At 38.5% G+C, this 27,498-nt stretch overlaps 3 protein-coding genes and 1 long non-coding RNA gene across 5 annotated transcripts; 2 read left to right on the top strand and 2 right to left on the bottom strand.

Annotated features, from left to right (window-relative positions):
* Window positions 1-6,361: 6,361 nt before the first annotated feature.
* LOC133533075 (tol-Pal system protein TolA-like) lies at window positions 6,362-11,879 on the top strand. The gene is made up of 5 exons (XM_061872020.1): window positions 6,362-8,528; window positions 9,978-10,101; window positions 10,643-10,805; window positions 10,955-11,148; window positions 11,540-11,879. The coding sequence occupies exons 1-5, from the start codon at window positions 8,511-8,513 to the stop codon at window positions 11,713-11,715; spliced, it is 675 nt and encodes a 224-aa protein (XP_061728004.1). The 5' UTR covers window positions 6,362-8,510; the 3' UTR covers window positions 11,716-11,879.
* LOC133533092 (uncharacterized) lies at window positions 11,613-21,587 on the bottom strand. The gene is made up of 4 exons (XR_009801794.1): window positions 21,405-21,587; window positions 18,288-18,481; window positions 14,522-14,726; window positions 11,613-11,718 (listed from the first exon to the last, which is right to left on the bottom strand). It is a non-coding gene; the product is annotated as an uncharacterized LOC133533092 (long non-coding RNA).
* On the top strand, window positions 13,957-21,391 carry LOC133533040 (glutamate [NMDA] receptor subunit 1). Of its 2 annotated transcripts, none has more exons than XM_061871961.1 (16): window positions 13,957-14,112; window positions 14,246-14,368; window positions 14,529-14,800; window positions 15,101-15,253; window positions 15,486-15,659; window positions 15,731-15,992; window positions 16,087-16,188; window positions 16,281-16,392; window positions 16,961-17,128; window positions 17,294-17,418; window positions 17,663-17,897; window positions 18,353-18,501; window positions 18,927-19,084; window positions 19,257-19,429; window positions 19,877-20,130; window positions 20,672-21,391. In XM_061871961.1, the coding sequence occupies exons 1-16, from the start codon at window positions 13,957-13,959 to the stop codon at window positions 20,852-20,854; spliced, it is 2,799 nt and encodes a 932-aa protein (XP_061727945.1). In that variant the 3' UTR covers window positions 20,855-21,391. The 2 variants fall into 2 exon arrangements, with proteins under 2 accessions (XP_061727945.1, XP_061727954.1); XM_061871970.1 differs by having other exon boundaries at window positions 13,979-14,112; window positions 20,675-21,391.
* A 966-nt stretch (window positions 21,588-22,553) lies between the features above and the next one.
* On the bottom strand, window positions 22,554-26,859 carry LOC133533067 (V-type proton ATPase subunit E). The gene is made up of 5 exons (XM_061872008.1): window positions 26,693-26,859; window positions 26,320-26,495; window positions 25,208-25,376; window positions 24,195-24,389; window positions 22,554-23,534 (listed from the first exon to the last, which is right to left on the bottom strand). The coding sequence occupies exons 1-5, from the start codon at window positions 26,723-26,725 to the stop codon at window positions 23,427-23,429; spliced, it is 681 nt and encodes a 226-aa protein (XP_061727992.1). The 5' UTR covers window positions 26,726-26,859; the 3' UTR covers window positions 22,554-23,426.
* Window positions 26,860-27,498: the final 639 nt, after the last annotated feature.

A 27,498-nucleotide genomic window follows, 5' to 3' on the forward strand; every position in this document is an offset into this window, starting at 1 on the left:
TGCGGTGGCGAGCCAAGCCACGAGACGCGTATGTAACGGACCTAGAAAATAATACATATACCATCTCCATAGCTAGCTACGGCTCGCCGCCGCCGGGCTTGCGGCCGGACCGGTTTTTTGGACACGAGTCAGAGGGGCTCACGGGGGACGCGTGTTAGCTGTTTATATTCGCGTTCGGCTTTTCATTCGGTTACAAACCTTATACGGTGCCACTTGTGTTTAAAATTGATTAGCTCGACGAGCGGCTGGAGCCTAGACACGGGACGAGCCGCGAGCCGAACCACGAGACGAGTGTGTACATTAGCTCGAGCAAGGCCCGCCCGTTGCCGTTGTCTGTTTTCAGTACAAAATTTGAATTTATTGCGTGAATTTATTAGAGATGCAACAAATAGTGGCTTGGCCGAATACCGAATATCCGGCGGAGCCATCGGCCGAATAGCCGAATATTCGGTTAGAAGTATTACCTAAACTGAAGTAAATTCGAACGCGCGCGTGCGTGCGCTTTGCAAGTTGCAATTTGTTTCTCGCCGTAGGCAGCAGTCATTGATAGAAATTGCGCTTATTCTGCACGCAGTGCGTATTGAAATGTTGACATTGTGGTGTGATAGTTTCGTCGTGTGCGTAAAATGTATTATTTTTCTCATGTTTTTGTTCTATCTATGAATATAAAGGTAGTCTGAAAGATTATACTGATCTTAATAATTGATTACTTGTAGTTTGTTACTTTTTCACCTCTCGTTTACCGTTATCTACGTGTTAACGTACTATTCGTTATTCGGCCGAATACTAAGCCACTATTCGGTATTCGGCCGAATAGTGAAATTGTGGCCGAATAAGCCGAATACCGTATAGTGGCCGAATATTCGTTACATCTCTAGAATTTATTACTACCTGAATCTCATGAACAGTCCTGTTCAGGTGTGTAAAGAAACGAATAAACTAGAAGTTCAGGAAAATATCAATGAAATCCAAACATTGGAACGTAACGAGTTACTGAAAACCAATATTTAGAAGAAATCTGTGGAGTGAAGTGACTGGTCAGTAGTAATTTGATTTAACAATGTAAAATTTATAAAAACCCCTGCTTGGCGAAACATGTCTACATATGTCTTTGAATTTTACATAGTGGTAGAAATTATGTTAGTTGACTTTGAGTGCACGTCAACGTATATTTAACTGATTTCCTTAGGTACCTTACGTGTGCACAGAAAATCAAAAATATGTTCTAGTATAAAAACTATAGTTCCTACTACACAAAGTGTCACTAGCCCAAGATTTTTTTAATTTCATGTCAAAATTTTATGTAATATTTCGGTAGCCAGACTCTATAAAAGAATAACTCAATTTGTTCGTTCGAAGCAAATCGAAGTCACAAAATGAAACTGATTGATAAGAGTATATAAAGTTGTGCTTGTAGATAGCACAGTTTTTCTTGGTATAACTTTAGATTCTAAACTACAATGGGGTCCCCATATTGCTAATCTCTCGAATAGACTGAGTTCTGCAGCTTTTGCAGTGAGCAAGATCCGTCAGTTAACAGACGTGAAAACAGCTCGATTAGTTTACTTTAGTTACTTTCATAGCATTATGTCATATGGTATTTTACTATGGGGTAGTGCTTCAGAGATAAATACCATTTTTGTTCTGCAGAAGAGGGCTATTCGTGCAATATATAAAATGTACCATAGAGACACACTTAGAGATAAGTTTAAGGACATTAACATAATGACAGTGCACTGTCAATATATTTATGAGAATATTCTGTATGTACATAAAAACATTGCCAGTTTTAAGAAAAACTGTGAAATACATAATATTAATACTAGAAATAAGCATAAGCTCGCAGTGCCCTTCACTAGGCTCCATAAAATTAAGAAATCATTCATGGGTAATTGTGTAAGATTTTACAATAAACTTCCTAATATTATAACTGAATTGTCTGTTAGTAAATTTAAAAATTATGTAAAACGTAAGCTTATCTCTAAAGCCTATTATAGCACACAAGACTACATGAATGATGAAACACCGTGGGATTAAGTGTGATTGTAAAGAATGAATTATTTATTGTTATGTTATTAATGATGAAATTGATAATTCAATGTATATATATATACCGTATTTTTTGACATTTAGATTTTATTCTAGAAAGGTTCTAGACTAGTATTTTTATACAATTTTGATGTTTGACGATCTTTTTGTGAAATTCTTATTATTAAGTTTACCATATCTATAATAGTTCAATGTTTTTTTTAGAACAATAATAACTGTTTAGGTAATGCGTATAGTTGAAACGATAGAGGAGATTCAGGTGTGCCTTTCGCTCTTGGTATTACACTGATGTCTGCTCCGGTATCTACCAAGAACGATACTTTCGTCTTCCTGTCGGTTACGAAAAGGCGGTGTGAATGTTCTAGTACGCTGGATTCCGCCGCGGCCAGCGTCTTCTTTAGTTTTCCGAAGGCAAAGTAACGGGTCGGAAAGCCGACGGCGGTCTGCATTTTGTTGCTTCCATACCGAAACGTCGATGGTAGTAGCACCATGGTGATGGCGATTTGCTTCTGTCCTCGGACCTCGAGTTGTTTCGTGAACGGAGATCCGAACGTCGTCGACTGTGGGAACGGCTTTGGCGTAGCCTGGCTTGCGGGCATCTGCTTAGCTCCTCGACTCTAATGTTTAATTTTCTGATTTCACTCAGAATGAACTGAGTGTCGGTGGCCGCGTAACTCTGTGCTAGCGGCGGTTGCTGATGTTGATCTTGCGATAACACAATCGACACTGGCCTCGATATCGCTGAAATCTGTGGTACGTTCGGCGATTCCTCCATCATCTTGTCGGCAAGTCGCGCCATTTCATCGAGCGTTGCCTTCTCACTGAAGGTTTCGCTTACGCAAAGCACCGAGCGTATATATGGTGGCAGTGGGTTCGTCCATATGATTTTTAACATGTTGTCATTAAACTTATTCCTGGCCAGCTCACGCATTCGCCTTAGCAACTGACTGGGCTTTTGCTCGCCGAGCTCCATTTGGGATAGGAGCTTTTTCACTTGCCGGCTGTCAGACTCTTCGTAAACGGCAATGAGACGCTCCTTCACGGCCTTGTAGTACTCAGTTTTAGGAGGGTTGAATAGGATGTCTGTTATTTGCTGGACATCTTGCTTGTCTAACTGAGCTATGACCATGCTCGCAAGCTGACTGTCGCTTCTGTTTAAGTCCCTCGTAGCGTGCTCGAAGCTGGCAAACCAGATGCGCGGCGAGTCACGCCAAAAATCAGGTATCTTCAACGGTGCGCTGACTGTGCTGGCCGATGCAGGTGCGGGTGCAGGCTGTTGTTGAATGAGCGGGTTAGCTGCGTTGTTGCCTGCATCGACGACTTGATTGCTGCTTTCGCTGTTCATGTTGACTCCGTTGCCTTTGTCTGGGTTTGGGCTCATTTTTCTTATCACGTCGGTGGCACCACTTTAGGTAATGCGTGTTTTGGTATCGAGGGAAATACTCCTTAAAGATAGATCTTGATCGTCGAAGATTATTTTATTCGTGAAAGCTTAACTAGACTAGATCCAACACTATTTTGCTCTACTAGCGTAACGATACTCAGGAGGTTGACGTTTGCCGAACGAGTGCGTGCGAGAGAATGACGCGGATAACCGTAACCTTGGTCCTTTTGAGGTAACATTACTATCTCCTGATAACGGTGTAACGGTACCGAAAGTTTCCCACGCAACTAAAACTACACTTAATTACACACAATAAAATGGACAATACTTCTTTGACTCTGCCGAAATTCTGCGGAGGTGAACCCTAATAAACAAATATAATACAATAACGTTACGGAACTTAATGAGTGAACATCGAACAATAGTCGACCGTAACGGTTTCAGGTTATACAATAACATAGTGCAACCTTACGGGGTCCGGCTTACGAGAACTAACTGTTATTTTATTGCGTTGCTACGAAAATGGATTTACGTATTCTATTTTCTAGTTATAAAACTATTTCTATTTCTAATTATTAATAAGCTATTCTATATCTACATGCTAAACGATGTTGTAGTGGACGGACACGTCGGCTACAACTGCATCAATAAATTGCTCTGATATTTAGATTAAGATGATATTTGTAAAATTTGACGATTTAAAAGTGCTTGTTGCTAGGCCTATTTGAATAAAGAATATTTTGACTTGACTTTGACTTTGTTATAATGGTTATCTGTTCATTTTAGGTTGTTGAAATCCTTTCAAGTAAAATTAAAATTGTAAAAGATGCCGATAGTTTTTTTTTTATCGATATGGCCACAACTTTTGGTTAGTCATTGTTAATCGTACATAAAAATGTGAATTATTATTATTTATTTATTATTATTACATGGCTGTGTGTGTGTGTGGCTACGGTGACAATTGGCTTAGACTCCATCTTTAGGAATATTATATCTAGTAGCTCGATGAACTCACGAGCTGTGCCCGAGACACGAGACGAGCCGCGAGCCGAGCCACGAGCCGCGAATGTAAATTCGCGGTTATACACGCAACGGTCGCGACTGTCAAGCTATGTCAGTACCATAGATGGTAGGGTCAACTAGATGTGCAATACGCGTGCGTCCGTGAGGGACAGAACATACGCAATGCGCCAAATTAAAAGCACGTTTTAACATTCCTGACAACATACCAAAAACAACCTACGTAATTTGGTCGAATTCACAGACCACCTAGACGCCGCAAACATGCTCAATAGATCTCTGTGATAGAGCTCTGTGATGCCTACTATGACGTCACGCAATTTTGTGATGTGCAACGCTATCGCCGGGGTGATCCGATTCAAAGACGTAGGTAATATAAATCGACGTTTTTATGGTTGATTTTATATCGATTCTTTTATCGAAAATAACTCGAGTTAATGGACAAAAATGCAAAGCGATTCCAGTACAGTCGGTGCTCCAGATTTGAGAAATATACTACAATAAGAAGAATAACAATATTATATAATCTCTTACTTTATACTTAAGCACGGCGATACTGCATGAAACATCGCAGTGTACAACACTAGTGGCCTAAAATCGACAGAATATGAGAAAATCCCTCCTACCATGCAACTAAACGATGTACGAAAGTATAGTTTGTTTGTTGTCCATTGCGACCTAACACAAAGTATTGTAAGTCTGTATATAACTAACAATCTATGGGTAAACCGGCCTGAAATAAAGAAATAAATTAAATAAAATGCCTTTAGTTATGCATGGATAACTTCGTAAAGACACTATCTTGGTAGAAATAGAAACGTGACGACATCATTACAAATTGAAAATAAAAAAAAATGAATCTGACAAGGACAAACAATCCTAAGCTTTCTTTGCTACTCTTACTGAAGTTTCATAAGAGCATCTCGTTCGGTCATCTGGCGGCTCTAACATTTCATCTCTATACTATTTGTGCCTCTAACTGCGTGCGAGCGTGAGGGCTAGAATATACACAATGGGACAAAGTTAAAAACACGTTTTAACATTCCTGACAACATACCAAAAACCGGACAAGTGCGAGTCGGACTCGCCCACCGAGGGTTCCGTACTTTTTAGGGTTCCGTAGCCAAATGGCAAAAAACGGAACCCTTATAGATTCGTCATGTCCGTCTGTCTGTCCGATTATGTCACCGCCACTTTTTTCAGAAACTATAAGAGCTATACTGTTCAAACTTGGTAAGTAGATGTATTCTATGAACCGCATTAGGATTTTTACACAAAAATAGAAAAAAAAAAACAATAAATTTTGGGGGTTCCCCATACTTAGAACTGAAACTCAAAAAATCTTTTTTCATCAAGCCCATACGTGTGGGGTATCTATGGATAGGTCTTTAAAAATGATATTGAGGTTTCTAATATCATTTTTTTCTAAACTGAATAGTTTGCGCGAGAGACACTTCCAAAGTGGTAAAATGTGTCCCCCCCCGTAACTTCTAAAATAACAGAATGAAAAAAAAAAAAAATGATATACATTGCCATGCAAACTTCCACCGAAAATTGATTTGAACGAGATCTAGTAAGTAGTTTTTTTTAAATACGTCATAAAATTAAAAAAAAAAATCTTTTATCAAACCCATACGTGTGGGGTATCTATGGATAGGTATTCAAAAATGATATTTAGGTTTCTAATATCATTTTTTTCTAAACTGAATAGTTTGCGCGAGAGACACATCCAAAGTGAAAAAAATTTGTGTCCCCCCCCCCCTGTAACTTATAAAATAACAGAATGAAAAATCTAAAAAAAATATATGATATACATTACCCTGCAAACTTCCACCGAAAATTGGTTTGAACGAGATCTAGTAAGTAGTTTTTTTTATACGTCATAAAATTAAAAAAAAAAACTTTTTTCATCAAACCCATACGTGTGGGGTATCTATGGATAGGCCTTCAAAAATGATATTTAGGTTCCTAATATCATTTTTTTCTAAACTGAATAGTTTGCGCGAGAGACACTTCCAAAGTGAAAAAATGTGTCCCCCCCCCCCCTGTAACTTCTAAAATAACAGAATGAAAAATCTAAAAAAAATATATGATATACATTACCATGCAAACTTCCACCGAAAATTGGTTTGAACGAGATCTATATAGTAAGTAGTTTTTTTTAATACGTCATAAATGGTACGGAACCCTTCATGGGCGAGTCCGACTCGCACTTGGCCGCTTTTTAGTGTTTGTTGTTATAGCGGCAACAGAAATACATCATCTGTGGAAATTTCAACTGTCTAGCTATCACGGTTCATGAGATACGGCCTGGTGACAGTGGTGACAGACGGACGGACAGCGGAGTCTTAGTACCTCCGGGCCGAAAGGTCGGGTTCATTGTTATCCACAATAAAAATCGGTGGGCAACAAGGCCCGTTGGCATGTGGATGTAACGGACGTTTTCAAAATACTGATGACATGAAGGTCATGATTGACAGTGAAGGTCGATCTTAGACTATGAACTTGTTGTCAACCACGCGAACGCAACGCAACTAACAGTCGTACTACTGCGACGACTCGACGAGTGTCACGCGCGCACAACTTCAAAAAATGTGCACATTGTATTGCTGGTCAAATGGATACCTACTTTTAGAGAATATCCTCAAATAAAATATTTCATAGGACTAAAATATTGTAATACCGACTGTGTGTTTTGAGGCGTCCCCCTCTATCGTTTCTTTTTGCCATATTTCTATTTCTATGACGATAGGAACTACCGTGATCACCGAAGTTCACAAATTGCTGGCTCCAATTGAGGCGTAATTAGAGTGACAGAGAAAGATGCCCGCAATTTGCAAACTCATATTTTCGCGGGAAGCCCTCTGAATTTCGTCGTTTAGTCTGCGCTGAAGTATCTACTTAGGTAATTTCCCAATTAGGTATATATGTGCCTACCTACCTTAAGTCATATTAGGGTTACGTAAGCACAACAAATAGGAAGAGGTTGCAGAGATTGTATAATGTAATTGCACCCTATCGTAAGCGAAGCAATGATAAGAGCGGCGCTCTCGATAAGAAATTAGGTAATCAACAAATTTCAATACGAGTTTAGTACAACCTTTATTATTTTAGGCATATACACAGTGTTTTATTTATTTACGTTACTTTCAAGGGTGCATTTTAGAGGGTGCAGACGCCACTGAGGGGCATACATTGTATTTCAGGTACAGCGGGGGGGAGGGGGGAGAAGGGGTCGGAAATCAAGAAGTAAGTCAAATTTAACTTGCAAGAATTGAATTTGACCCCTATAAACATACATAGTTACATACATAACAGGGTGTTTATCATAGATAATATACTTCTGTGATCTGAGGTGTTTATTTAGTCACCTGCAATAAATTACGGGGTGAATATATAGGTCATGCTGAGCAACTTTTACTATGGGATAAACACCGAAATCGCGAAAAAAAATTGTTGCTGGCTGTTTCATACATTTTGGCTGTCTGACGTCGATATTTTCTATGGGAGAGTAATTTTTTTTCTCGCTTAATTATTTGGGGGTTGGTCTCATAGTAAAAGTTGCTCAATATTCGCTCATAGTAAAAGTTGCGCTATAGATTCAGCGCGTAAATTATTGCAGGGTGTTTATTTACCCTGTATATTGATATTGATACCCGAGCAATCGAAAGATCTTTAAATTGAAAAATGGAATCTTGAGCGTTGCGAGACTTTCAAAGCACAAGAGTTAAACAAACTTTGCTCCTGAGAAAAAAATTATTAACGTATTGACCATGTTCGTAGTATATTATGGTTTGGTGGTTTTACAGTAGGTACCTATTGATATTGCAGTTTTAAGTGTCGTGTGTTTCTGTTTACCCAGTTTAACTCCCTCCGCCGGTCGCTCATATAACACTTCCTTTCATTTCGCCTGATAATGACGGATTCTACTTGTTATTAGGAATAATGGCGATCCCTTTCTACACTGCCTACTTCCGCGTGCAACAATATAAAATGTCCAATTTTCTGTATTGGTATCACATTACAAGTATCCCTTGATATAAGACGGACAACAACCATGTCTTTTAAAGTTTTGGTAAGTGGTTTAAAAGACGAAACAATAAAATTGCAGCTTTTGCGTTTGTATTTAACTTTGCTTTGCAATTCCCTATATTTTTAAACCCACCAGTAGCTAGTAATTAAAATTGGATGGATATATTCAATATATTTGGAACCTATCTTGTCGTGGCCACGGGTGATGCAAAAGACTCGTAATCTGACGTGGCGGGACGGGGTGAAGTTCGGTTAAATAATTACAAGCTACATTATCTTAGTAGATAACATGCACAAGAGTCAGTTACACATAGAGTAGGTACAACTTGTTTTCCGGATGATAAATATTTGGTCAATCAGGGTCTCTGAACCCATTTAAAAGCAATAATCTTATACCTTTAAACGAGCAATTCTTGTATAAATATATATATATTTCGGGGATCTCGGAAAAGGCTCTAACGATTTCGATGAAATTTTCTATATGGAGGTTTTTGGGGCCGAAAAATCGATCTAGCTAGGTCTTATCTCAGGGAAAACGCGCATTTCTGAGTTTTTATATGTTTTCCAAGCAAAGCTCGGTTTCCCAGATATTACTTACCTATATGACATTTCGACGAAATTAGAAAAAATACTATATTTATTTATTTTTCATTATCTCTATTTTTTAGGATTCCGTAGTCAACTAGGAACCCTTATAGTTTCGCCATGTCCATCTGTCTGTCCGAGGCTTTGCTCCGTGGTCGTTAGTGCTAGAAAGCTGAAATTTGGCATGGATATATAAATCAATAAAGCCGACAAAGTCGTACAATAAAATCTAAAATTTTTTTTTTTAGGGTTGTACCTCCCCTACACGTAAAGTGGGGGTGAATTTTTTTTTTCGCTTCAACCCTAGAGTGTGGGGTATCGTTGGAAAGGTCTTTCAAAACTAATAGGGGTTTTCAAGAAAGATTTTTTGATAAAGTGAATATATTCGGAGATAATCGCTCCGAAAGAAAAAAAAATGTGCCCCCCCCCTCTAACTTTTGAACCATAGGTCCAAAAAATATGAAAAAAATCGTGGAAGTAGAGCTTAAGAAAGACAATCAATGAAAACTAAAGCGGATATGATCAGTTTAGCTGTTTTTGAGTTATCGCAAAAAGTTTTCCCTTCATAGTAAAAAGAGTTACTTTAATTAGGTACTGATTATGCAAATTTGCCTATTTGTTTAACTCGGGTGAAAGGTACCGTTTCATCCCTTGCTTAACAATTTACTATACTTTAAGCTCCAGTTTAGCTTATTGTGACGGAAGAGTAACTACGGAACATGACTTGACCGGTTTTTATTAAGTTTTTTGTTTAACGATGAGTACACGACAATCTTGGAATAGCGACAAGAACAACTTAATCAAGGAAACCTTTAGTGGTCGCTTTTGTCCAGCATTGGCAATATTTTGGTCTGATATGCTAAGGTAAGGATGATGTTGTCGGTAAACTTTTATTTACTAAATTCAGGTATTTGTCTTCACTCTCGCCGCTGCAGCCATCTGCAGTAAGCCCGATAAGCGCAGCCTGGGCTGGGACCTCACCCCGGTCAACGCTATCGGAGCTCCTTGGAGACCTGTGGTGCTTTCACATGGTAAGGCATTCGTGAATATAAAATAAGGTTTCCTACCTATCGAGGAACTAATTATTTGCTATTCAAGCCATCTAAAGATAGGTAGACAATTATGTATTTTCTATCTAGAAAATCAGTACTACTAGAGGTACTGCTCAGCAATTTACATGTTTATGTCATATTTCTAGAATACACTTTTGAGAGTTCTGAGCTCGTCAAATATATGTCTCCACACCTACTCCAGCTAACAGTACTTAATACAGATGTAACAATATTAGTGTGGATCCGTTTAAGGGCGTATTCGGTATCGTGATCTGATTAGGAAACAGTAAAAAAACATTTTTTGAAGCCAAATTTTTTTGACTTTTGTATGGAGGGTTGGCCGATTTGGACAACTTGCCCCGTAGAAAGATATTATTTTTGCGTCAAACATTTTTTTCTTCAATTTTTTTCCATATCAGAGCACGATAGCTACCTAATATGTACTTAAACGGATCCCCCACTATTTTGGTTAGGTATACTTAATATAGCTATAGAAGTACGAGTATACCTGTATTTTCAGATTCGAGTGCAGACGTAGCGGGGGCAGTAGCGGCAGCGAAGGCAGCAGCAGCCGCGGTGATGGCCGCTCAGCACCAAGTCACGGCCGCAAAGCACGCTGCGCTCGAGCAGCAGAGTGTCGCCAGCGCTAAGGAGGCTGCGGCCGCTCATGCAGCGCATAAAAGGTAACCGGTGCAAGCTACTTTTATTATTGTTTAGATACGACTACAGAGGTAAGAACAGACGCTGAGGTAGCAGCAGTGTAAATTAAACTTTAGAAATTATTTCTAAAATATGGAGTTTTAAGTTGTCTCATTCTATTCTAAACTTGCAGCGAGGAAGCGGCCAGGCACGCTCGCGCGCACGCGCTCGAAGCAGCGCAGGCGGCGGTGCATGCGCAAGCACAGTTGGCGGCAGCGAAGGCGCGCGCGGCGGCCGCGCAGAAGATCGCCGCAGCCCGAGAGGCGGCCGCTGCCCGCGCTATCCAGCAAGCAGCGCATAACCAGGCTGCCAGACTGCACAACGCTGGTAAAATTTTGTCAAGTGGCTATCTTACGCGTTCTATGTAGGTATATTCTAGCGGAGGTTAAACGAGTAGGTAACGATGGAAGCATTTTGGTCTATGGCCTCAGTAGCGAGCGCTCAGCGGGGAAGTATCACTTACAAGGTTTGCTTTTAGGCTGCTCACATTTGTTTGCATTTTTTAACACGGAAGCAGTGCCGCATGCTCTACTGGTGGCCCCGCTTGAGCGTCCACTCCTCGGAGTAATAACTAACGTGCGCTCAGTTTCCACATCAAGTCTATCGCTCAACGTCACTACCCTTTTTGCAATAATAGGGGCACAAAATGACCAAATGTGCAAAGATTAAGTAAGTAATGTAATTAAAAACAACTGAAAATTAAATAAAATGTTTTTAGATCTAGAATCAGTGAAGCTGTCGGTACTGTCAAGCTCTGGGGCCGCCGGCGCCGCCGGCGCAGCGCACCACGCCGCCTCTGCCGCTGCGGCCGCGCTGCAACCATCCTGGGCGCCCTGGGCCTGGCCCGCGCCCACCTGGACACCGCCTCAACACGGAGCTTGGGCTTGGTCTTGAACACTTGAACGTTAAAACTAAGGCTTTGGTCTTCAGTTGTCGCCGTACGTATATGCTGTGTACAGCGTCGTAGTTTATGGGAGACCAAGGCCTAAGCCCTCGTTTCCGTGCATGTAAGCAATACAATTAAAAGAAAAATGGGTATTGAATTATCTAGAATACTAAGGCCCCATACGCACTATGCGGCCAGCCGCGTGCGGTTGCGGCGGACCGCTTAGTGCGTTCAGTATTTATGGTTGCGGTTTCATACATTCTTAACCGTCATGCGGCTGTCCGCACGCGGCTAGCCGCTTAGTGCGTACGTAGCCTAATAAGTGTGTGGAAACGAGACCAAATGACAAAACGAACTAGGAACATATAGCTATAGTTAGTAACTACCATTATAATTTTATGATCTTTGTTAAATGAATAATTACTTATGTACTTTAAAAGAAGGTATTTTTATTATTTACCACAGTGCTTATGTAACATGAGAAAAAACAAAATAATTCAATCATTAAAGTTAAATTACAAAACTTTTGTTATAAAAGTTTTATCTTATTGGTCCTTCGAGCCGGATTATATTACGTTTCTTTCATTAGGTAGAGACGAGAGATTATAAATGTTTGTAATAAAAATAACTGTTTTGTTACCTAAGTATTATACATGACATAATTTTAAAGTTTTTGTTGCTTAAGTTTACCTACTACCTGCTTTGTAATTGTTACCTAAGCACGTAATATTGTTCCTTTTATAAAATACATATATTACCACTGCATAACGATTTGTATGATTTAATTCGATTATACTCTATACTTTATTAATCAATTGAAAAAATATTCCTTTTTTATTCGTCAAATAATCAATTTTCGGATTTTACATCCTTCCTCGTCTAGCATTGATTAAAGTTGCCGAATACCGATACGTCTGCGCGGTAACCATGACAACCGCAGAGCAGGCTCCATCTACCGCTGTACCACAGCATCCCTCAGCTGTTCTCTCACAGAATAATACTTTTTACTGTAATATTAAACAAAGCCATGACGTAAATGTGACTATAGAATCTACACCCTGGTAAGTAAAGTACGGTCCTAATTTTGCACTAAGCGGTGATGAATAATATAGGTTGCAGTGAGAGATCTCATCTAACTCGCCCAGAAGGGCGGGACCCAGTGACTGAAATATTCAGTCGTAATTAAAAGTTACCCGCTGGGATTATGGTTATTATGTAAATTCTTCTTCGGTACTGCTGGTACGAATTCTGGTAGATAAGTACCTACCTATTATAATACGTTAAATTCTCGTTCCTTATGAAAAAAGGTTACCTTCTTAGCTTAGATAGGAGCCTGAAAATGCCCATTTCAAAACTCCGTGTGAGAAATAAATGTGTTCTATATATGATAAGCAATCTCTATTTGTTTAATTAATCTGTAACGCTATTAAAATTATGTAGTATCTATGTGATGAATGAAATAGGTACGTAACAGCCACGCCATTTAACGTATTTTAGTGAAAAAAATACGCCTTGTTCTCTCATCGTACTCGTATGTTGATTTAACAGATAGCTAATCAACCTAATCCCTTCTATTTGCACTTACAGTTACAAGTGGGTTGTTAGCTTATACGATATGGAAAATAATTATTGGATTGCATAAATTAAATACATTTAAATAAGTAAGTTTTAATCATAGGTGTGTCCTTTTAGCCATTGGACTAACCCTGAAATCACACGTAGGGTTACTTCTCAGGAATGCTCTCACGTTAATATTTTTTAAATTAGAACAAAAGATAAAAAATAGATTTTCAAACGAAAGTTATTTCCAATAGTCGACAACAAAAAGGAACAGACTGTATTAATCATTGGCAGTGTTTTTGACAATTAATTTGTTCGAAAACGTTTTGGCAATGATGACATTTGTCAAAAGTCAGAAATACTTAAAAAGTGTCATAAATAAAAAAGATAATCAAAAAGGTCGAAGAAGAGGTTTCACAGAAATCTATAAGTATGTAAATCTATAGTAGGCTGCTCCAAAGAAAAAAAAAGGTAATTTCGTAACCGCTACACCGGTTGTCATGATAGTTTTTATACTGGTTCTAAATACTCTAATGCATATGTACATTTCGGCTTCGTCCAATGGCTATGGATAGGAACAAATTAAATACAGGGTGAAAAACACAAATGCTAATTTAGTTACGGAAGCCAATTTTTATTCAAAACAAAAAAAAAAACTATTTTCAATCCGGTTTTTATATCCAGACAGGATGAGGTCCCTCCTCGGGATAATAGCAGCCCTGAGCTGCTGGCAGCTGGCCTCTGCCGACAGAGACCAGCGGCGGTACTCCAACCCAACCTATTATAACGTCGGAGGGGTACTCTCTAGCAATGAGTCCATTGCGTTCTTTAAAGATACTATTTCGGTAAGAGTACATTTATTGACGTTTTGTACACTCCTATGTTAAAAATGACCGCATCACTAAAATGACGGCAATAAAAAAAATTGTGGCTTTAAAACTTTCTTGCTTTTATTTACAATGCGTTTGATGTTTTCAGAATCTGAACTTTAAGGATCAATACGTCCCACGAGGTGTGACTTACCACGACTACTCAATCTTGATGGACCCAAATCCCATTAAGACTGCTTTGAACGTTTGTAAAGATTTGATTGGCCATCGGGTTTGTAATATTTTTATATTTTCCGCTTAAAGAAAATAAACTTTATATATCTTCAATTTGTTAAATAATAAAAAGTGCTCTAAGCTTTAAAATTTTAATGCTTTACCTCTAAGTAACTATATGTACCGATAGAAATATAACAAAATTTCCTACCTTTCAGGTGTATGCTGTCGTAGTATCCCATCCTTTGACTGGAGACCTGTCTCCGGCAGCCGTCTCATACACGAGTGGATTTTACCACATCCCAGTGATCGGTATATCTTCAAGAGACTCTGCCTTTTCTGACAAGAACATTCACGTCTCGTTCTTACGGACAGTGCCTCCATATTCTCATCAGGCTGATGTGTGGGTCGATGTTCTGAAACATTTTAATTACATGAAGGTCATCTTCATTCATAGTTCGGACACCGACGGTCGAGCCATTCTAGGCCGGTATGTGAACCTATCTCTCTCTATCTAGGTACCTATAATTTAAAAGATGGTGAATGTACATGTTATAAGAGGCACACACTGATCTAATGCGTAGTTGCTGAAAATATTTTATTTATTTTATTTTACTGAGTATACAGTTAACTAATGAATTCTAAATTTCTACGAATAAATCTTCGGCCTTAATAAAAAGGTTTAATTGTCACCGGTCAGGAGTCACCCTGTATATGCCACTTTTTTGCCAATTTTGCACGTAGCCGACATTAAATTGTAAATGTGACAATATTGCCTTTTATTTTATAGATTCCAAACGACATCCCAAAGCGTCGACGAGGATGTCGACAGAAAAGTGGTGGTTGAACAAGTTATTGAATTTGAGCCAGGCTTGGACTCTTTCAGTGACAAACTTATAGAAGTAAAAACTGCGAGGTCAAGAGTGTTCCTAATGTATGCCAGGTAAGGTTAACTTACAACTACATAGGAGCACTAACAGTGTCATTTCAATTCGATAGGTGATACTATTACCTATATTAGGTGGTACCTCATAGCTCACCTACCTGCCAAGAAAAGCTTTTTATTTTTAAACATTTGTATTAACAATCGGTTAATTAATTAACTTAAAAAATCGAGATTCCAACATGTTTTTCAGATGTCTTGACGCCGAATTGTAAACAATGTTTTGTTACAGCAAAACAGACGCTGAAATAATTTTCCGCGACGCGACGTTCCTGAACATGACGACGACGGGCTACGTGTGGGTGGTGACGGAGCAAGCGCTGGACGCCGCCAACGCCCCCGAGGGACTACTCGGGCTGCGCCTCGTCAACGCCACCAACGAGCACGCTCATATCCAGGATTCCATGTAAGATTATTACCTATACAGGGTAAAAAAACAGACAGACAATCAGAAATTATCAATGTTTTTTTTTATAGCTATGTTCTTGCATCAGCAATACGAGACATGAATACGACTGAAGAAATTAACGCACCGCCATCGGACTGCGACAACTCAGGAAGCACATGGAATACTGGTCGGCATCTTTTCGATTACATAAGGAAGCAAACTTTGGAGAGTGGAGCGACGGGCCATGTGGCGTTTGATGACCACGGGGATAGAGTGAACGCCGAATACGATATGGTCAACGTTAGAGCACAAGGCGAACATGTAGCGGTTGGGAAATATTTCTATTCCAAGGTTTGTTAAACATCCTCTTATATCAGGTCCCTTAAATTATAACGCTAACATCCCCTAGATCTAGGTACGTATCCACGTATTGTTTTTGTTTTAGGATATGCGAAAGATGCGGCTAGAGCTCAAAGAACAAGAAATAATTTGGATGGGCCGTAGTCCTTCGAAGCCTGAAGGGTTTATGATACCTACTCACTTGAAGGTATGCTTCTTTAAGTTCACTCATTAAAAATTAAGTATTTAAATGAACTGTTGCCTTTATTGGTAATGTGAGAATACCTACATATATTTCAGGTATTAACAATAGAGGAAAAACCCTTTGTGTACGCACGACGGATTGATGATGGCAGTGATTGCACCGCTGAAGAAATTCCGTGTCCACATTATAATACTACCGATGATACAGGTACACAAATTTTATTTTCACTTATAGTTTAGGCGCAGAATTGTATCCGGATCGAAGGGCTAAATATATTAGTAAATAATTAATTTATTTATGAAATTTTGTTTAGGTAAACCAAAAATGCCAAATATATTTCAACAATATGAAATATGATGGATTAGGTAATGAAAACTCAAAGTCCAGCAAGCAATATTTTGTTGTCCAACTAACAAGGAAAGGTACCCAACTGTCCGGTTCCGATTTATACCTACTCAAACAAGCCATTAACTAGCAAGTTGCTCGAGCTCACTTTCTATAGGAGTTAGAAGATTTAGTAACTTTTTAGTACTTTGGAGGACAATTTCTCCCAATAGGTTGAGTTTGGGCAGCTAAAAAAAAATACGTGTCCGTTATTTTAGACTACTCTATAACATATATAAATATAAATCAAATCGGAACCGGACAGTTGGGTACCTTTCCTTGTAAGTATAACAATGTTTTAAGTTGTAAACTACAATCCGAGTATATCTTATCAATATCATTGTGCAAAAGTGAGCAGATGCTTAATTACGTGGTATTTTTTTATTTCCAGATCAAATGTACTGCTGCAAGGGTTTCTGTATGGACCTCCTGAAACACTTGGCTACATGGATTAACTTTACTTACTCTTTGGCACTTTCACCAGATGGACAATTCGGGCACTATGTTATTAAAAACTATTCTGCCCCTAGCCCGAAAAAGGAGTGGACCGGTCTCATAGGTAAAATAAATGTCATTTTATAATCGAACATGAAGTAGCAGTCGATTGGTGTAACTCGGGACGTCAAGTGGCTTAACCTAGACGTTGACTACTACTAATTATATAGCTATATAGTGTACAAGTTAGATAGGTGTTATGTTAGAATGTTACGTTATGTTTCTGCAGGAGAACTAGTGTATGAACGAGCGGATATGATTGTGGCCCCACTGACCATAAACCCTGAGCGCGCAGAATTTATTGAGTTCAGTAAACCTTTTAAGTATCAAGGTATAACAATTCTGGAGAAAAAGGTAAGAGGAGTGCTTTTATTGTCAAAATCCTGTTTTTATTCTTACACATTTCGCAAATCTTAGCGTGGCTACTATTTATTGGTCTGGTCTCGAAATGTTAATTTTATTTAAAAAAAGATAGCATATATCCTATATTATTGGGTACTTTGTTTTGTAGTTTGTAGCCTCATCCCCGTTTTATAATTCGTTCTTATATACTAAACATGTTACCACGGTCACCCTGTATTGTAAATATTTTTTACAGCCGTCTCGGTCCTCGACGCTGGTATCGTTCTTGCAACCATTTTCGAACACCTTATGGATATTAGTGATGGTATCAGTACACGTAGTGGCATTGGTGTTGTATCTGCTGGACAGATTTTCACCATTTGGAAGGTTTAAGCTGGCCAACATAGACGGGACAGAGGAGGACGCGTTGAATTTATCGAGCGCTATTTGGTTTGCGTGGGGTGTGTTGTTGAATAGCGGCATTGGAGAAGGTAAAAAACTTTGTCATCTTGGTTGACAGTCCTCAACTGTGCGTTTCTCCAGAAACTGACTGCCTCGCACAGCTAAACTGTGGAATGAACTGTCGCTTGCGGTATATTCGGACCGATACGACCTTGAAACCTTCAAGAAAAGAGCGTACTCCCATTTTAAATTCTAGTAACGCACTTACAACCCCTCTGGTGTTGCGGGTGTCCAATTGTCCATGGGCGGCGGTAATCGTTTACCATCAGGTGATCCGTCTGCTCGTTTACCTCCTATATCATAAAAAAATAAAGTAATCAAATTCTAACTTTATGTACTACGGACCTTGACATGCAACTAATGTCTCGTTCTGGGAAGAAAACAACGAACTTTCGCCTTAGGAATTTAGAAGTACTTACATACACGTAGGTAAGTTAGTCACTTCTAATCTTCAATTTTACAAACATTTTTTTTCTAATTATAGGAACGCCACGCAGTTTCTCGGCGAGAGTGCTTGGCATGGTGTGGGCAGGCTTTGCTATGATCATTGTTGCTTCCTACACTGCCAACTTGGCTGCTTTCCTCGTGTTGGAACGCCCAAAAACCAAACTCACTGGAATTAATGATGCTAGGGTAAGGTTATTTAGTACTTATAATTCAAACATTCGTATGTAAGAGTGACCGAATTCTTTGTTTTTTTTTTTACGGTTGGCATATAGTTAATTGAAAAAAAATCTAAGTTAGAAGTAGAGGAGGTAAGGAGAAGGTAAGGTAGTATAATGACAGACTAGGGTGACTGCTATAGTTATTGGCCACTACATAATACTCGTAGTAATTGGCCACTCTTAACAATAAGACTTCTATTGGCTTGTTTCTTTCTGATTTCTGATTTGATAGTGGCCAATAACTATACCAGCAACCCTAGAAGTTCTGTAATTTTTTTCACCAACTTTTGTTCGTTCCGATCACGACTGGTCACGACTCCAAGCCACCCTGTTTAACCGATTAGTAAAGTATAAACATGGGATTCAAATTATAATGCTATTTGTTACTTTTAGCTTCGAAACACAATGGAGAATCTCACGTGTGCAACAGTGAAGGGCTCGGGGGTGGATATGTACTTCAGACGTCAAGTGGAGCTGTCCAACATGTACCGAACCATGGAGGCCAACAACTACGATAACGCTGAGCAGGCCATTCAGGATGTCAAAAATGGGTAAATAGTAGTATTTATAATCCACGGCCAGGCCTTTGTCGAACATCTGGCCACAAATAACTTTACTCTAAAAAATACAGAAACAGGGAAAAGCGCTCTAGGAAAATTTGCGCCCCTGGGATGACATTTTTAGCTCACGTTACAAATACTAAAGGGTTACTTAATGTTACAGAAAATTAATGGCTTTTATCTGGGACTCCTCTCGTTTGGAGTTTGAAGCGGCTCAAGACTGCGAGTTGGTGACTGCTGGAGAGCTATTCGGTCGCTCTGGCTACGGTGTTGGATTACAGAAAGGATCTCCGTGGGCTGACAAAGTGACTCTAGCTATACTCGACTTTCATGAAAGTAAGTACTTACCTACATAGGACATTCTTATATTCTTACACAAATTGAATAAGCCCCACAGTAGGCTCGTGTTGTGTTGTGGGTACTCAGACAACGATATATATAATATACTTACAATTCTTAAATACCTACATATAAATCAGAATTACCCATGACTCAGGAACAAATATCTGTGCTCATCACACAAATAAATGCCCTTACCGGGATTGGGACCCAGGACCATCGCCTCCATAGGCAAGGCACTACCCACAGGCCAGACCGATCGTCACATTAGTTACATGCACAACACGTACATAGGCGAGCTCAAAATGTATATACAATGTATGCCCCTCAGCGGCGTCTGCCTCCCCCCCCCCCCTTCCCCTTAGGCCTCCGGGGATGTCAACCTATATCTTTTTTTTTTTCGTTATTATTCATCCTATCTTACACTTTTCTATGTTGTTATAGGTGGTATAATGGAGTCATTGGACAACAATTGGATATTACGAAATAATCTTTTGAACTGTGAAGAAAACGAAAAGACTCCGAACACCTTGGGTTTGAAGAATATGGCGGGGGTGTTCATACTAGTGTTAGCGGGCATTATAGGGGGAATAGTGCTTATCGTGATCGAGGTGGTGTACAAGCGGCACCAGATTAAGAAGCAGAAGAGGCTGGAAATCGCTCGTCACGCGGCTGACCGCTGGCGCGGTACCATTGAGGTAAACAAAACCAAGAGGCCGCCGCCGTGGACCACAGATAACTCGAAAACCATTAACTACGGAGACTAAACTTAATCGCGAAACAGGACCGATCAAGTTAACGCTCGGCAACCCGCTATGTTGTAACGTTTCAAGTTTATATCATTAGTTTAGTTTAATTGTTAAAGCTTAAGTATCAAAAATATACGATTCATGTTTATTTATTATTTTTACTCATCAAGACATGGTTAGTTTCCCGCTTCAGATCGCCAGCTCTGAAAAGGGGCATAGAAATCGCTTGTTAATCACGCTATTGCGTGTTTCAAAATATCTGCTAATGTTTTCTGCTGCCACTCCCCAAACTAAATGGGAGCATTTTTTTCTATGCCCAGCAATTCAGACAGTCAACTATGCAAAGAAATTATTTTTCTGTCATTCGGATAGCTAGATGCCCCGACGACTTCGTTGGACGCATTATTATATAGCTTTCGTAAGTAGATGCATACATAGAATAAGTAATGTTTGATTTGTTCTTGATGTAAAGATATTGGGATTTTTTCAGAAGCGGAAGACTATGAGAGCCTCGATAATGCCTTCGCAACGGCGCGCCAAGTCGAATGGAGTGAAGGAGGCCGGGAGCATCAGCCTGGCCGTGGACAGAGGCGCGATCAGGAGGCGCGACGAGCCGAGAGTGCCTCGGTACCTCCCTGCCTACACTCCCGATGTCTCGCATCTGGTCGTCTAACTTTAGACTGTAAACCGTAACGTTTACTCATATGTGACGTGGTTCTATGAGGAATGGGATGGGCTTCTTCATAGGCCATCGTGCAACGTGGTCATTACAACACCAAATAATTACAGATAATTTTAGTAAATAATATAGCACGGCCTAGAATTAAAAGATATTTTGGTGGCGGTCTTTGGTATAAAATGAAATCACTTGAGCTAGTTGATTTTGACGAGCAACGATAACTGGGTCAACAACATAGCGTAATTTTTTAGGCGCACTACAACACTGGAATTAATATATATAAATGAAACTCCGTCGACTTATTTCAAAAACGGAAGTATCAAATTACACGGAATTGCCTACTATACATATTGATTTTTAAGGATGTTATTTTTATTTCACTTATTTCTCTATAAATATTGAGTAATAATTAATGTATTAACTTGTGATTCCTGCCTATGTTAAATTTATAGATTTTATGTATATAGGTATAGTTTAGGTACGAATACTATTATTGTTCGGTGAATTAAACAAACGTGAAATTTTTAGTAACAACTTATTTTACCTGTAGCTTGTCGCAAGACCTTCGATGCTTTAGTGGCGTTATTATCACTCAAGACTTTATCAGACCGAAATTTAGGTCACGTCCGATTTGTTGAATATTCTTCAAGTCTTGTTAACTATAACTTCACGCTAACGTTGGACAAGTTCGAATAAAATAGATGTGATAATGATAAAAGAAATCTGATCAATCTCAAAGAAACGTACAATACAAAAATACAAAAGAGGCTGTATTACGTCAGCGTACTGTCTGGTCGGAACGGAACCTTTTTGTATTATCAATATGTAATTTGTACACAACTCTAAAATTTATAGACCTATGCGTCAAATGTGCGTCGCTGGTTTTCCACCTAGGTTATATTTATTTATTTAAACTTTATAGGTAAGTTATATTGTATGTCTATGATAGGTAATGACCAAAGAGCATATAATCACTACGTTTTGTAATGACATACAAACACGGTAATTAAAGAATATATCAAGAGTTTAGTGCCACTTTAATCTTATCGTCTAATACAGAATCAGTTTGAATTTTTTTTTTTGTTTATCTAGTCAAATAATTTATCATATTAGAACATTATTGAGACGGAACTCTACTAGGGAATGCAATAACCGGCCAAACTTCTTAACCGGTTTCGGTTATGCCCGGAAAATAACCGATAATCGGTTACGGTTATTTTCGACAAAAAATTGTATTTGTGATTATCATCAAATTATTTAAAAAAATACAAAAATAAAGGTACAGTATTAGGGAATGTGAGTATAAGTCTTCGTTTTTTAATAAAATACACAAAAAACAGTAAAAATGAAAATATGACTTTGTTTATACAATATTCAATCAAAATACTATCCTTATTTTTAAGGAAAGTAATTTTTTTTATATTTCGTATCACGTATGACAAAAATTATAGTATAATTGTGTAGTCATTAGAAGATCAAATTGTAGCATTTAAGTTTTAAATAAACAACCGTTACCGGTTATTCGAGATTCCAATAATCGGTTATGAAATTTTGACAAAATAATCGGTTATTAACCGATGGGATATAGCTCAATGTCCAGAGAGTAGAGACACGTTGTATACCTATGTTGGTGGTTGTTATATTTATATTGCTTATATTATAGGATAAGGCATATTTAGAAATAAAAGATTAATATTAACACATCTATATATTTACATAAGAATTTTAACAGTGCCATAAAGGGGATTATACATTGTACCTTACATAAGAGCTATTGTGCTCTGCCGATTACGTCCGTCAAAAGCAAGCCGAGGAAACTGTAACTGCCAGGTAATACAAGGTAGGAATGTGTGAAACACTGTAAGGTTCCCCCACGGCACTACACTGCGCGCAGCCAAATCTTTACCTCGATTTAGGTGTTCCCAGCGTAGGATGCTGCCGCCGTGAGCCAACCTTGCAGCACTCAGTGATCCTACGCGAAACGATATAGATCAAATATATCGTTGCAAAACATCCCGTAATAACATCTATTATTATAAGGATATAGAAACATTTTCACATACAACTAAATGTACCTGAGGTTGAGGGATGTCGATCTAACGAAGTCGCCTGTGTCTCATGACTCGTGCTGCAATTAATACTGAAGGCGGAAGGTGCAGAGACGCCTATGAACTCTTTAACAGAATCGACTTTCAAATGCTATTCATATTATTACCTAGATATATGGTAACAATGTCTTAATTATATCGTTTCGAATCTCTACTCTAAGATATATACGACGAATGAATTGTAGGAATAAAATATTTTGTTCTCAGTAGACATCGGTGTTAAGTAGGCGAAACTAACATACACTTAAGAATAGAACTACAAACAGGAACCAGAAACTTACATGATCACACATTATTTACTTCTGACGACTCGACAAGACCAGTTAAATTCTAAACAGCAAAATTGTACGCATTATTACAGTATAATTAATTAGGCAAAGGAAACATTTATTATAATAACGTTTAGTTCTACGAATAATAATGATTTATAATAAGTTAGTAGTAACAGATGTGTTAATCTAGTCGGTGAACTTGCGGTTGGGGTTGCGCCCGAAGAGCGCCGTACGGATCTCGGGCAGCAGCTGCTGGGCGATGAGCTCCAGCCGCGACTCCAGCGTGTTGCAGATCTGCACCAAATCATTCATTTTACACTTGCTTCATTGTATTACTCGTAGGTCCCGTTCAAATTATCGCGTAAAGTATTCCCATATTCATGTACGTGTGCTGGCAGTTACTAGACGAAATGCAACAATGTTTTTAACAGCGATAGCAACGCTACCTAAAGATTAACTTGTACTTTATCCGCGTTCGTAAGCACTAGTTTGAAAAAGGCCTTATAGCGGCATGGCGTCTATCCAACCTGATCCCCAACTGTTTGTTTTTTAATATAGTAGAGCAAATTGCCTATCAACTCTTAAAGGCAAAAAATAAGCCATCTTACTGGAGAATATGTGCTTTTAGACGCCACGCCACTACAAATAAAGTACTTCAAAGTTATAAATTATAATTACTTACAGAGATGTTTTTGTAGTGATAAAATAATTGAAATGAAACTTTTGGTTCAAAATGAAAAACTACAAACGGCATAAGCACTGAAATTACTGGAAAGCTGTAGCTAATCTATCATGGCTATAGGTACAAACTGTTATGTATCAATCATGCTGGCAAAACGGTATCATAAAAAATCCTTTTTTTGGGTCAGAGTTCAATTTTTTTGAATTAGGTATGTCTACAAAAGTATGTCGCAAATTACATTATACGAATTGAACTAGATGAATGATCGTTACCTTAATACGGCCCTTAGCCGCTACAAGATCGACTCCGCCGCAGGTCTCAGCAGGGAGGAAGTTCTCGTTGTCCACCTTCAGCTGGAGGTCCTTGCTGATCTTCTCCTTATAGCTGGCCTGTGCCTTGGGGAGCAGCCCCTCCACCAGGCTCTTATCGGCCTGTCGTACGCGGACGGTTACCTGAGGTTCCACCAACTAAACAAAGAAACAAAACATTTTCTTGGTAAGCTCGAACTAGAAAAAAATATAAGCAATATTTTATATTTTAATTAATGACCATATTTATAGGACTTTCTAATATACACGCAAGCCATGCTGATTTGTCATTATACTCATGACTATTTTGTTTCACAGGATTAACCAACAATAAAATACATTCAGTAATTTATAAAAAGAAATATGTTATTAATCACAAAAATTTGAAAGCGACTAATCATCACTTAAAAAGTGATTGCATTAGAAAAAAAACGATTTCATTTAAAAATCCGAGGATTTTGATCTTTTAGTTCAGCCCTAAATACCGGTATACTTTATACTGTTTACAATATCTGCAAAAAATATTTCCATTGCCGTTTTGTGTGCCATTACACAATTTTCGGATGTTGATCAGTTTTGAAATGCAGTATTTTTTTTTGCCATGGTTGTCTCCTGAGTTCCTCATTATTGAAGCAATTATGTTACAAATTTAAATTACACTGAACATTAAAAAAATATTCACCTAAACCTTCCTCAATAATCACTCCATTGATAGGTGAAAACCACATGAAAATATGTTCAGTATTTTAGAGTTTATCGCGAACGTACTTTGTTTTATAAGGTGTTATGGTAGAGGAGGCAAACGAGCAGACGGATCACCTGATGGTAAGCGATTACCGCCGCCCATGGACATCTGCAACACCAGAGGGGTTGTAAGTGCGTTGCCGGCCTTTAAGATGGGAGTACGCTCTTTTCTTTTTTTTATCAGGTGTATATATTTTTTCTTTTAATTTCTAAGTAATGATTGAACAACTGACCTGGAACAGAGCCTGTACAATGAGTGTGACAAGCAGTTCGGAGTACAAATCCTTGTTGTTGGGCACTTCAGCCAGGCGCTTGCGGGCCTCGTCCAGCACATTGCGTACGTGGTCTTCACGCACTTTCAGTACTTTCAGACGAGCTTGGTTGAGCATGTTCGAAGATTGGCTGGAGAATAATAACACCAAGTTTGGTTATTGATATTTTAGTATTTAAGCTATAGTAATGAGTGATTTAATCCGGAATTTGCTTTATTTTCACCAAATAATTCATAAATTTATTTTATAGAATATGGTATATACAATTTTGGTGTCATTGTTTTTTGGTATAATTCAATATTTTCAAAATGCGAAGGCTCCATCAAACAATGATCTAAACTCAAAAGCTCTGTGAAGTGAAGTATGAGCAAAAACAACTTTAATCTTCTTCTACCTCGCGTTGTCCCGGCATTTTGCCACGGCTCATGGGGGCTTGGGGGAAAAACAACTTATATATTTTAAATTACTACTAACCCTAACCCACCCAACCCAATCTACTACCCAATAATAAAAAAAAAACTATTTTTTCACATGTTTTTACAACACACAAAGACCAAATGTTATGTTATGTGTGTTGTTGTTATCTTGGTTTAGTAAATACAAAATACACCCTAAAATTGTACTGAAATGTAAGACAATGTCTTGCAAGTACACTCGAGAGCCAAAGTTCTGGGTCACTAGAAATCACATGACCAGATGTCAAGTGCAAAAAATGAAGGTAACAATTACGGCTGATACATTAGGTTAACCCCTAGGCACCACATGTCTTCTATTCCTGTTGGAATCATAATTTGCAACCTTCAATTTTTCAGATTTGATTGAGCTTGACAATTAAATAATGGGTATCCCCATTATTTTGAAAATACAGAAATAATTACCAATTATGCATTGGATTCTAATTAGAGTACATAATCTTTTATTGAAGTTTTCACTCAGTGCAAAATTGAAGTTAGGTATGGCATACAGCAAAACTAGTGGATGTAATAGAGACAACCAGATAGAAAACGTCTTTTCAAAGATCTAATGCAGTTTTCATATGAACTCTAGGCAGTAAAGGTATTGTGGGTACATACATCTTTTTCTGGAGTTCCACCTGTTTCTCCTTCTTCTCATAGTACTCCATGATCTTAAGCCTCTGCTGTTGCACGAGGCGTCCTTTCTCAATGTTGAACTCCTCTTCGGCTTTGGCATCGATTTCCTCAGCCTTTTCGTTGGCCTCTTGTTCGATGAAGGCCATCATATGCTTGATCTGATAATGGAAAATTAGCATATTTAAATGTACGAGACGCTAAATCAGGCATAATAGAATATATTTATCATAATCAACATCATCAAATATCGTTAGATCTTTACGATTCCCAGCATCTTCTATTATCAATCTGACAAATATCATGTCATATTACATGCAGCGTATACTCTACGATACTGCATTTTATTGAAACATACCTGCTTCTGAACATCTGCGTCGCTTAGCGCCATGGCTGATAGTTAATATTTAACACCGCTCACACGTAAAACAGCCGATAATCAGCCAGAAAATTAAAAACTGGCTGAAAGGAGCAAGTCGACGCCTAGTCAGACGTGCTGCTTCATTGAACGATCATATGATCCTTAATGTTGCCAGCCATTTAAAATAATCTCCCGTTTAAAAACCATAGACAGGGAAATATCAAATCAAAATTAATAATAGTCTGCTTTATTAACAGCTTGTACCATGGGCACTTGGTGACGAAATTCATAGTTATATAGATAAATACATAGCATAACAACTACTTCAGCCTCTACTTAATTCCATAGTAAAACTTGTTTCGATGTTTATAAACTACAGTTTGAATAGAATAATGCTCTCTCATGCTTTACCTATAATAATTGTTTCCCTATACAGTTAGATTCCATTCCATCTTACCTCACTCTTGCCGTATGGAGTCCAGCAGATAGCATCTTCTCGATTCCATGGTGATATAAAATCAGCCAGATGCCTTCACCACTCCCTCGTTGATTTCATTGGCAGTTTGATTATTTTTGTGAAAGGGTTTTACGCTGCGGCAGTTTTACCATCATCGTCTACCTGATACGAAGTAACTATACTCTTTAACTATTAACTTGTTACGGAAACTTAGTGCAGTGAGAGAATTAAAGGAATACTTATAGCGAATCTACTTATTTTTTTATGAACATATAGTAAAATGGGAGAAACTACGACCAATTGCATCGCCAAAAAAAAGGTACAAAACTATGTGAACGAACTAAGA

The sequence above is a fragment of the Cydia pomonella genome, chromosome 2 (genome assembly GCF_033807575.1).
Source record: "Cydia pomonella isolate Wapato2018A chromosome 2, ilCydPomo1, whole genome shotgun sequence".
Taxonomy (NCBI): domain Eukaryota; kingdom Metazoa; phylum Arthropoda; class Insecta; order Lepidoptera; family Tortricidae; genus Cydia; species Cydia pomonella.

Bases quoted from the DNA above. Each gene is read 5' to 3' on its own strand.
- LOC133533075 (XM_061872020.1), top strand. The intron at 10,102-10,642 runs GTAAGGCATTCG...CTGTATTTTCAG, and splicing joins ACCTGTGGTGCTTTCACATG to ATTCGAGTGCAGACGTAGCG. The intron at 11,149-11,539 runs GTAAAATTTTGT...AAATGTTTTTAG, and splicing joins TGCCAGACTGCACAACGCTG to ATCTAGAATCAGTGAAGCTG.
- LOC133533040 (XM_061871961.1), top strand. From the start codon at position 13,957: ATGAGGTCCCTCCTCGGGATAATAGCAGCCCTGAGCTGCTGGCAGCTG. The intron at 17,129-17,293 runs GTAAAATAAATG...ATGTTTCTGCAG, and splicing joins GGAGTGGACCGGTCTCATAG to GAGAACTAGTGTATGAACGA. The intron at 18,502-18,926 runs GTAAGGTTATTT...TGTTACTTTTAG, and splicing joins CTGGAATTAATGATGCTAGG to CTTCGAAACACAATGGAGAA.
- LOC133533067 (XM_061872008.1), bottom strand. From the start codon at position 26,725: ATGGCGCTAAGCGACGCAGATGTTCAGAAGCAG. The intron at 25,377-26,319 runs GTATGTACCCAC...ATTATTCTCCAG, and splicing joins GTGGAACTCCAGAAAAAGAT to CCAATCTTCGAACATGCTCA. The intron at 23,535-24,194 runs GTAACGATCATT...GATTTGGTGCAG, and splicing joins CGGCTAAGGGCCGTATTAAG to ATCTGCAACACGCTGGAGTC.